The 11114-nt window shown below is 57.5% G+C and overlaps 1 protein-coding gene and 1 long non-coding RNA gene across 4 annotated transcripts in view; one reads left to right on the forward strand and one right to left on the reverse strand.

Annotated features, from left to right (window-relative positions):
• LOC137229907 (uncharacterized) overlaps positions 1–11114 on the reverse strand; it is a 47937-nt gene that overhangs the window by 12494 nt on the left and 24329 nt on the right. The window lies entirely within an intron of this gene.
• POLD4 (DNA polymerase delta 4, accessory subunit) lies at positions 6535–8383 on the forward strand. Its single transcript, XM_067748115.1, has 4 exons — positions 6535–6880; positions 7118–7207; positions 7422–7533; positions 7886–8383. The coding sequence occupies exons 1-4, from the start codon at positions 6565–6567 to the stop codon at positions 7908–7910; spliced, it is 543 nt and encodes a 180-aa protein (XP_067604216.1). The 5' UTR covers positions 6535–6564; the 3' UTR covers positions 7911–8383.

The following is an 11114-nucleotide window of genomic DNA, read 5'->3' on the forward strand; positions in this document are numbered from 1 at the left end:
CAGAGGCTGTGCTGTGAGGCACCTAGCAAGGGGCTAAATGGGATACAGGGAGAAGGAAGGTACGTCCCACGCTACGTACTGTGAGCTTCCTGGGGGCAGATTCTGAGTCTTCCCCTTCTCTCTGTCCAGCACCCAGCTCAGGCTCAAGCTCAAGTCCAAAGAAGGTGTTCAATTAGTGTGTTGAACAAAATCTGGGAAGAGGGACCAGCCCCCCCATCCCCCCATCTTCACCCCCTGCCAAATGCTAGAATCCAAAGCAGAATTTGATTAAGTGCAGAAAGACGCAGGCAAAGTACTATTTAAGTCAAGAAGGAGGGAGTGATCGCATCCAGTTAGGCGAGGGCCCTGCTGGTCTGCTGGGCCGTGGGCCCCACAGGGCAGGAAGAGGCGTCTGAAGTCCATGCTGTACTCCCAGTGCCTAGGACACAGTAAGTGCTTCCGCGTGGGACCTGATGCCGTTCTTGGAGGATGGGCAGGACAAGGGCTGTTGTGTCTGCCTCCCTTTTAAGCAGGTAGCATCTAGCATCGTGAGGGCATCCCTGCAGCATTTTAGCACAATGCTGGGCACAGGATAATGTACTCGATACTTTGATTTAAACAGATTTAAAGAGTGTCAAGACAATAGTGCGTGAAAAGCCAAGAGAAGAGAGTCTCAAGGAGGCAGCTGATCCGCAGTGTCAGATGTCCCAGGAGAGCGGAGGGGAGACGGGTGGGGGTGGGGGTGGGTCTCCTCCCTGATTACCACCTCTCTGGTAATCAGGGAGTCACAGGCCACCTTGGCAAGAGCAGTTGAGAGACACCGAATTGTGAGATTAAAGATGGAGATGGTGAGAAGAAAGTCGGAAGGGTAAATCTATTCCCTCCGGAGTTTGGTGGCAAAGTCAACATCTAGAGGGAGCAGCAGGATCACGGAAGGTTGTTTGTTTGGTTGGGTTTTGCTGTTGCTGTTTTTTATAAATTTATTTATTTATTTATGGCTGCGTTGGGACTTTGTTGCTGCACGCGGGCTTTTTCTAGTTGTAGCGAGCGGGGGCTATTCTTCGTTGCAGTGCACGGGATTCTCATTGTGGTGGCTTCTCTTGTTGCGGAGTATGGGCACTAGGCATGCGGGCTTCAGCAGTTGTGGCACGCGGGCTCAGTAGTTGTGGTGCATGGGCTTAGTTGCTCCACGGCATGTGGAATCTTCCCAGACCAGGGCTCGAACCCGTGTCCCCCGCGTTGGCAGGCGGATTCTTAACCACTGCGCCACCAGGGAAGTCCCCTGTTATTTTTTTTAATTTTTGTTTGTTTGTTTATTTGTTTTTTTGTGGTACGCGGGCCTCTCACTGTTGCGGCCTCCCCCGTTGCAGAGCACAGGCTCCGGACGCGCAGGCTCTGCGGCCACGGCTCACGGGCCCAGCCGCTCCACGGCATGTGTGATCTTCCCAGACCGGGGCACGAACCCGTGTCCCCCGCATCGGCAGACGGACTCTCAACCACTGTGCCACCAGGGAAGCCCCCTGTTGTTGTTTTTAAATGGAAGAGATCAGAACATGGTGCTGCTGTGTGAGGGGTGGTGGCTGGAGAAGGATTGGGAGGCTTGGGGAATGGAATCAGGGACAAACAGAAGAGAATCAAAAGGGTTGCTGGGTAGCCATGTGGCACCAGTGATATCAGCAAACACATCTCTGTCATGGACTCATCGGCGTGACTGTGACATTCCCTGACATTTCCTATCAAGCCAGAGGTGGGGACAGAGTGAAGAGAGGCTATTGCCCAAGGCTGAGGACAGGCAAGCAGGGATGGCAGTGAATCAAAGGGCGAGAGACTCTACAGGGCTAGAGATTGCACTCTGAGTGGCTGCCAGCCCAGCGCTGCATATGCCTACAGGGTGGGGAGTAGAGGGAACCAGTGGCAGGGGTGGGGGGCAGGGGGTGGACGCAGAGGGGAGCCTGGCCAGAAAGGGCATTTCAGAGTCTGAGTTCTTGAACTCTCCCCCCACAGCTCCCTACTGATGAGGTCAGGGGTGTGAGTCCTTCCTTTGGGTTTGGGTGCTGTGGACCACCAGGCGGGTAGCTCCGCATGCATGACAGCTCATCAGGTTTTCTGTGAATGCGTTTGTCATTTGTTCTCCATCCACAGCTGCTTCAGGAGAGGTGATGGGTTTTCATTGGTTATCTTAGGTTCCACCTCTCAAGTACGGTCTCATAGTCAGGCGCCCACGTACACAGAGGTCAATTTAAGAACCTGGGACACCTAGGGCCCTGCAGAGTCACAGGGGGAAGGGCATTATCTCTAGAACGAACGCCTTCTGCTCCCAGGAAGGTTAGGGAGAGTGGGAGAGAAGGAGAGAAGGCCCTCCTCCCTGTCACCTCCAGATAGCATGCTGTGGAGGAGAAATCTCATCCTCATCTTGGGTGCCTGGGAACATCCTCATCTTGGGTGCCTGTGTTTGAGAGGATGCTTACAAGATGGAGAACTGTCACTTGGGCGAGGCAACTTCTGGGGTGGGGGAGTGGATAGAGTAGAGGCTCTGCTGGGGGGCGGCAAGGGGGTAGTCATGCCTTGCCAGCTTCCTGCTTTTGCAAAGACTGACCCATATCCAGGACTTAGGTCCCCCTTGGTATGTGGGGAGACTCATTGAAGCACGCACCACACACACACACACACACACACACATTCCCCACTTGCCATAGCCATCCCAAGTGGGGAAGGGCCAAGGGTGGCCCTCGTTCCCCTTAACCTACAGGGCAAGGGCTAGTGATCCAGGCCTGGCTGAGCGCTCTGATGGGTGGCTCCCCCTTAGCTCCCCCTTATTCTCTGGAGCCACAACTGTCCCTGCCTTTGTTCCTTCAATTCTTGAGCTCCCTGACTCAGCCTGGTTCCCCAATTTCCCAGCAGTGGACAAAGCCGTTGTCAGTAGGCTGGGGGTAGGGGCATTGAGGGAGTAACTGTGAGCTTTAGAACCAGAGCTCTGGCCCTTTCCCCAAGCTTCAGCATCCCTCAGCCTTCCTAGTTCAGAGGTCACCTCTAGGCCCCTCTCCAGTTTGTCCTGATCGCCAAGGCTAGGCTGATGGGGTGGAAACTTAAGTAGGACCTTCCTCCCAGCTGGACAAAGTCTGACACCTGGTGGCCAAGGTGAGGAATGGCCGGAAGGGCCTCTTTTCAAACCTCCCTAGGATTGCCCTAGAGCCAGGAAGGCCAAGGTGAAAGGGGAGGTGATGGGAGGAGGTTTGGGTGGGGTGTTTGGGACAGAGCAGAAGAGACGTCCAGCAGCAAAACACCCAGACCTAGGGGAACTTTTGCCTTCCGCCCCTTAAGCCCACGGGGCCAGAGAGCCTGGAGCAGGAGGAAGGAGGGTGTCTGGGAGGGTCAGGAGGGACCAGGAGGAGCTGCCTGAAAGAATTTGCCCCACAGGGTGGAGAACGGGGCCAAGGGTGGGAGTCTGGCGCCCAGAATCTCCAGCTCAGGGTGGGTGGCAGGGCCTGAGGGCCTGAGGAAGGGGGATGCAGGGAGAGGGAAGGAGAGCGGGCTACGCCCCGCACCCCGCTGGGCCCCAGGCAGCTGATTCCCTCCCTCCACCTGCCCCCACCTTCCTAGCTCTAGCTGGCTCTCCCCACAGGCCCCATTGTGACTGGGGGAAGGGAAGGGACTCTTAGGGCACGTGCGCAGTGCTGAGGCCCCCCCATCCTGCCACATTGTCTGAGCTAAGCCAGGTCTAATCCCCCTTCCCCTTGGAGCAGTCAGTGGTGGGCCTCAGCCCTAAAGAAGGTGCTGGGATCCTGTTCCAGTTCTTTTCTCTCCTTTTCTCTTGCGTTCCCCCAAGACTCTGGCCTTGGCTGTGAGGCAAGGGCCTTGAGTGTTCCCAGGCCAAGGTGCAAAGGTCACTCCTGCCAGTCTCATCACCAGCCTCTGGGGATCGGGGCTGACAAGGAACCTACGCCTGGGTCTCGGAAAATTTCCTGAAAGAAAGAGAACTTAACCCCCAGGTCAGACCTCTGGCCTGGGCTTCCAGCCTGAAGCCTGAACTGTGTGTGACAGGACCCAGGACAGCAGTTTTGGGGATAGGCCAGGAGATTGCCTGAATAGGGATAGGGGTTCCAGGAAGGAAGGTTAAAAGTGGCAGACAGGGTTGGGGGAGTAAAGAGGGAAAAGACCTGAGGGTGGGCAGGCCAAGGTCTGGCCTCGTTGTGCCAGCACAACTTAGGACTTCAGATGCCTCGTCGGGGAAGGATACCAACTGGACAGCGATGGCTCCCAAACCCCTGGGTGCCTACTCCTTCGAGCCTTGGGGCTTGATCCCACTGCTGCCCGACTAGGTGAGGGGGGCAACGCTGCCTGTGGGGAGTTCCCTCAACTCCAGGCCGGAAAGCCAGTCCTAGGGTGCCTGCACTTGAGCGGATGACCTGGACTGGGACAAGCTGAAGGCCAAGGGACACATCTTCCAGGCTGAGTGGGAGAGGCTAGCGGGGCCTGGGCCAGGCAGGGCTGTGGGCAGCTGGCAGGGATGGCCCAGACAGTGCCCAGAGAGCAAGCCAGGGTGCCAGAGAGGAGAGGGACTAGCTCAGGCGGCAGTGGGAGCCGCTGTGGCCGCCCAGCAGCATACCCCATTTCACGCTCCCTGGGCGGTGGCAGGGCCCCACGGCTATCAGCTTTCAGAGGTGGGAGGGACCAGGAATGAGGAGGGGTCTGCCCCACCCATGGCTCCCTACTCCCTCAGGGCTTTGTGGGCGCAGGAGGTGGGTGCCACACACCTCCAGACACGCCCTCTGAGGAGGGGTGGTCAGTCCCACAGAGCCTGGGCACCATCCCTCCCTGGAGCGCTCTGTGCCCGACTGGACCCCACACGGAAGCCCTTCCCAGGCCTGGTGGAGAGGGCCTCCCTGCTTCCCTCCCCAAGGCAGCAGGGCCCCTGTCTGCCTCAGCGTGGGCCCCACATAGTCCAGGAGGCAGAAGGGGGATTAGACCAGGCCCAGCCCAAACAGTAAAGCAGGGAAGGGCCCTCCAGCCCCGTGCAGTGCACCCATGAGCTCTCCCTCCTCCACTCCGCCCTCCTTCAGGAAGGGATGGGGAGAGCCAGGCGGGAGGAGGCCCCTGAAGACATGGCCGGCTCGTTCCAGCTCCTCCTCTTTGGTGGTCTACTCTCCAGAGCCTTCTCCTCCCATGTGCCCACAATCCTCCTAAGGCAGAGTGACAGGGGGAAGGCAGAAGCCTCTGAGCAGGCCCTTGCACCCCGGGAAGGAAGAACTGGATGGGATCTCTGGAGGGCGATGGGGCTGGGCTGGGCCTTACACTGATTCCCAGACTCCCGATGGCCGGCGCTTTCGCCTGCCGCCAGGAAGCTGGTGAGGAGGAGGCGGGTATAGGGGTGAGTCAGCGATGACAGGAGCCCAATGGACAAAGGTCATGGGTGGAGAATTGAGAGACGCTGTTTACAGCAGCCCACCTCTTCCAGGAGGTCTTCCAGTGCTAAGCCAGCCTCAAGGTCCAACCCACTCTGACCCTCTCTTCCCCCTTTTCCTGTTTGTTAGGAATTTTATCCTGGCACTGACAATGTGTGTGTCCGTGTGCTTGCCCTTTAGCCTGTGAGCTCCTGGGGAGCACGGAGGGACAATGGTTTTCTGGGGCCCCACCATTGCCTGTGACTATCAGTACTTCCTACTTCCTCATTTTATCTTGTACCGCATGGCTTGCGGGATCTTAATTCCCGGAACCAGGGATCAAACCCTCGCCCCCTTCAGTGGAAGCTCCGAGTCCTAACCACTGGACTGCCAGGGAAGTCCCCAGTACTTCCTACTTTCAAGAACCATTTCTATCTCAGTAGAGTAAGTATGTGGGAAAGTGCTTAGCACAGTACTCGGCTGTGCGTGCCATATATGTGTCAGGTTTACTGTTGGTATTTTCTGCTCATACTCTCACATTGGGGTGGATTTTACTGACGAAGGACTGGGGATCCAAACGCACTCTGGCCTCCTGCGCGGTGTGGAATCTTCCTGACTAGAGGACGGGTGGGGGCAGGCTGTAGGACCCCAGGAGAGCCGAGGAGGCGAGCACTCGTCTGGACTCAGAGTGGGCAGTGTCTCTGGGCGTAGCTTTCAGAACCCATGGGCTTCTCCGGGGAGGTCTCCTAGGGCCGGTGGGGGTGCCGTGGGAGCCGGGAAGGGGTCGGGATGAGCCCAAACTCTCTCCGGACCTCCAGACCTGCCCACACAACACTCGGTGGGCCAAGGGGCGGGACTGGAAGTCTCCGGCTGGGCTCTGGGGAGTTACACACCGGCCACGGGGATTAGTGAGGCTGAAAAGAACATTTGCCTAGGAAGGGAAAACGGGAAGTGAGAGGCTGAGGATAACACTCTGCAAGTCCCCAGAGACCCGCTGTAGACCAGTGGGGGGGGGGGGGCAGGAGGAGGTGGTGCAGTCTGGCGATATCATGACAGGTCCCCCACCCCAGCCTCACCCCTTCTCCCCCAGAACGCAGCTGCATCAGATGCCCCGCCCCCTCTGCCTGCACCACCTGTCATTGGCTGGGGATAAGCCCTGCCCCACAGAGGCGGCCTCCCATTGGCTTAGGTCTTTGCTGTTTGCATGCCTGTGGGGGTGGGGGAGAGGCGTCATTCCTTGGAACCCTCGGACTTCCTTTCTGTTTGTCTGGGTCATCCGTCTGCCCATCGCTGGCCCCAGGCTTGCTCTCTGGCCCCAGCCCTCTCTCACTCTCTCTCTCTCTGCAGCTGTCTCTCTCGTGCCCGCTGGCCTGTCTCTCCTTCCCGGCAGTCGCCTCCTTCTCCGCCTGCCTGGGTGGCCGCCATGGGCCGGAAACGGCTCATCACTGACTCCTACCCTGTAGTGAAGAGGAGGGAGGGCTCCGCTGGGCACAGCAAGGGGGAGCTGGCACCAGAGCTAGGTCTCTGAGGTGTGGGAGGGCGGGAGGAGTGGATGTGAGGGACACGAGAGAACGTGGGCAATGGAAGGGGAAGTGAAGTATGTCCTCTGCTTCCTACACCAGACCTGGCAGTGGACAGCAGAGGCAAAGGGGCGGTGAGGGCTGGGGAACAGTGGGTCAGCTGTGAGGCAAGGGGCAGGGGACCAGCCCGGCAGGGCACAGGCTTGGGCAGGCCTGAGGAGCAGCATGTCATTGCAGGGGAAGAGCCCCAGCCCCTGAGCGTGGATGAAGCGGAGATGGAGCTGCTGAGGCAGTTTGACCTGGCCTGGCAGTATGGGCCCTGCACAGGTGAGAGCCCCCTCAGGCCCCGAGAGCACATCCCGGAGCCAGTCCTGCCACCCACTCGGCACCCAAGCAGCCCCAGCCCCTGCCTGACCCTCTCAGCACTGTGTCTGGAAACCAGGGGTGTGGAGGTCCTGACACACCCCTCCACCCACACTCTCTAGCCTGGACGCTTCCCTGCCCCCCACGAGGCCCCACTGTCTTCTTTCCACCCCCGCAGGGATCACACGGCTGCAACGCTGGCATCGCGCAGAGCAGATGGGCTTAGAGCCTCCCCAAGAAGTGTGGCAGGTGCTGCAGACCCACCCCGGTGATCCGCGCTTCCAGTGCAGGTCAGAGGCCGGTGGGGGGCTCTCAGGGGAGCCAGGGACTTCTCCAGGCACCGCCTGGCCCTGGATGGGGGCCGTCCTGACCGGAGGAAGAAATAGGTGCAGCCTTGGGGGGTCCTCGCTGAGCAGGCAAGAAGGTTCTACAAGGTGCTGCGCTCAGGAGGCAGAAGCTTGCCTTAATACTTATCTCTGAGCTAATGGTGGAGGAAGGGTACACTAGGGCCCAAGGGACTATTTAATACTGAGAGGTTGGCCAAGGACCAGAGGCCGTGGCCAAGAGCTGGGGCTGGTGAGAGCCGATCAAGAGACTTAACTGATGCGGGTTTTTCCCTCCATCCCACACCCCCTCGCACAGCCTCTGGCATCTCTATCCCCTCTGAAGCACCACCTTAGACCTCCCGCCCACTACTTGAGGACCTCCAGACACAAGCTAGAACCAGTTGCTGCCCCTCGGCTCACCTCTGCTGTGGAGAACATTTGGCAGGAAAGAGGTTCACAGTGAAGGGAAGAGGCTGAATGTGGAGGTCCGACCAGCAGGCTCCCAGTGCCCCCTCTGAGATCCGACACAGCCGAAGCCAAGCACCTCCTACGTGGAGAGTGGTTTCTGAGGACGAGGACCTGGCCATGACCCTTCTGAAGCTGCCACGTGCCTGACCTGAACACTGTGGTCCTTGGGATGATGTGGCAAATTAGGCACAGCTTTGGGAAGAACCAGACTCCGGCAGAAGGCAGAAGACCGAAGAGGCAAAGATGTACTCCGCACCTCAGGCTGGGAATCTGAGGGCAGAACTGGCTGGGCTTACGGGGCGAGGGGTTCACTAGTGCTTATCAATAAAGAACTCTGAGCCTGGGAGCCTGACCTCCAGTCTCGTAATGTGGCCCTGCTTGGACGGGCAGCACCCAGAAGGTTGATAGGTAGGAGAGAACTAGCACCATGCTTTCCTGCAAGGTGCATGTGCCTCTTCCACTGCCTAACCCTAGACCTGAGAGGAAGGAAAGAGAGACACCTTAAAAAAAAAAAACCAACAGTCAGTCTTCACAAGCGCTGAGCAACCTCTGGCGCCCCCTGGTGGCGCACACTATTCTAGCCACCTTCCCTTACCAGCCAGGAAAACCCCACTGGAGCCACCACCTAGCCTGCCCAGGGCTGCCCACCTCACAAAAATGGGTTCTTTGTCAGAGCAGGATCCATGGGGCCCATGACTCATAAGGTCCAGACAGACATACACATACCCAGCAAGCACCTGTACTTTCCCACATGGGGGCCACCTGGATCCAAAGCAGGGTTGGGGGAGCGTTTCAACCTGCAGGACCTGCTCAAAGATGGCCATCATCTGAGGAGCTTTGTTAGGGAACTGGAAGGTCCTGGGGATGGAGGAGAACTGGCCGTATTCAGAAACAGCGCTTAGGGGACCCTGGGACATACGACGTGGAGAACGGAATCAGTACTCCTTTTAATGGTGTTACTTCATCTGATGCATCAGCCCTCCATCCTGGGGCAGGCAGAGACAGAACTATTAACTCCTTGGGAACAGGCCTAGAGGGCAATCAAGTGGCCTTTTTAGTCCCCATTTTACTGAGTACTGACCATGCCTCAAGTACTTTAAATGTATTATCCCTAAATTTCCTAAAAGTCCTTCATGGTAGGTTTTACAGAGAGGGAAACTGAAGCCTAGACGGTTGTCCAAAGTTGCCCAGAAGCGCCAGCAGCAGGTATGTGGTGGCGCAGAGACTGGGGCCGTGTGCACTGGGCTCTTCCCGTCTCCGCCGTGGCCCCTGCCCGGCTGCTGAGCACCTGCTGTGTGCTGGGCTCTAGAGCTCCTCTGGGCTGTTAGTGGTGAGGAGATGGACAACAACACACACGTAAATATGATGTCAGGCGGTGGTCAGTGCTGAGCAGAATTAGGGTGAGAGGTCAGAGAATGCCAAGGGTGCTGAAGAGGTTGGTCGGGGGAGGCTCTCCAACAGGGTGGCATCGGGCAGGCCGAAGGGACAACAAGCACACCCTCCCCAAGGCAGGCGTGTTTCCAGACTGGTCCAGGGGCAGCACGGAGGCCAGGGACCGGGCAGAGGGAGCGAGGAAGTGGGGGGCAAATGAGGCCAGAGAGGTAGCAGGTTGGTCCCACAGGGCCTTGTGGACCGGGACGAGGAACCTGGATTTTATCCTGAGTGAGAGAGGAAGACACTGGTGGGGTGGGTCTTAAGCCAACAAATGACAATCAATCTTACGTCTTGAAAGCATTACTCTGGCTGTTGGTAGAAACCAGACTGTGGGTTTGGGGGAAGAAGAGGCAATGAAACCACTCAGGAGGCTGCTGGAGTCGGCCTCGTGAGAGGTGATGGTGATTTAGCCCCGCGTGGGAGATGGAGGTGGTAAGAAGCGGCCAGCTTGTTTTCTTTCTGTATTTTGAAGGGGAACTAACTGACAGGACTTGCTGATCAGTTGGCTGTGGGGTTTAAGAGAGAGAGGAGCCAAGGATAACTCCAAAGGTTTTGGCTTGAGCAACTGGAAGAACAGAGTTCCCATTACTAAGATGGGAAAGATTGCGGGAAGGGGAGGGTGGGGCAGGGAATTAAGAGTTCAGATTTGAGGTCTGTGACACATCCAAGCTGGGGAGTAGGCAGTGGACATGCAAGTCTGGAATTCTAGGGAGAGCTCTGGGTTTGAGGTATAAATTGGGGCATCTTTTAGGTGGCATTTAAAGCCGTGTGTGGGGATGAGATTACCTGAGTGAGTATAGTTAGAGGTGAGAAGTGGTCCAAGGACAGCGCTGAGGCTTCTATGCTTAGAGGCAAGGGAGGCCTGAGCAAGGAGACCGAGGAGGGGCCAGACTGGAGAGAAGTCAGGAGAGGGTAGGGCCTGGGAAGCCTGGGCAGAGGGTCAAAGTCCCAGATGCTTCTGAGAGGCTGGTAAAATGAAGCCTGAGAAGAAGAGCACACTGGACTCGGCAACGTGGCGGTCGCAGGAGACAAGCAGCTCCCACGGGGTGATGGGGATGGGACCGGGCCTGGAGTGGGCTCAGGGGGAAGGGCAGGGGAAGTGGAAACGGGGAGCATGCTGATCCTTTCAGAGACCTTTTACTGTAAAGGGAGCAGAGAAACGAGTGGCCACTGGAGAGGGTGTGGGATCAAGGAACCGTTTTGATTTGTTGTTCTGTCTCGTCTTTTGCTTTAGCTAGAGTGACAGTACAGCATAATGACCCGGTGAGGAGAGTGACCCGACAGGGAGTCTTTGTGAAGTTGAGAAGGGCCAGGACTAGGACACAGGGAAGAGTGTGGACTTAGATCGGAGCATCCACTGTGACAGGAAGGGAGGCAGAGGATATGCGAGTAGATGCAGGTAGGAGGACACGGTTTGGGGTGGGAACATTCAAGAATCAGATGCTTGCTGACAGCCTGGTACGCTGGGAGGGATCTGATGTTTAGTGAGCGCCAACCCACGCCATCTGCTGCACTTCACGCTGTCTAGTTGACTGCTCAGAACAATCTCATTAGGTGAGTATTATCCACTCTCACAGATAAGGAAACCGAGGCTGAGAGGGAAAGTGCCCTGCTTCATCCATGAGCACCGGGGCTCAATTCCC

This window comes from Pseudorca crassidens, chromosome 9 (genome assembly GCF_039906515.1).
Source record: "Pseudorca crassidens isolate mPseCra1 chromosome 9, mPseCra1.hap1, whole genome shotgun sequence".
Taxonomy (NCBI): domain Eukaryota; kingdom Metazoa; phylum Chordata; class Mammalia; order Artiodactyla; family Delphinidae; genus Pseudorca; species Pseudorca crassidens.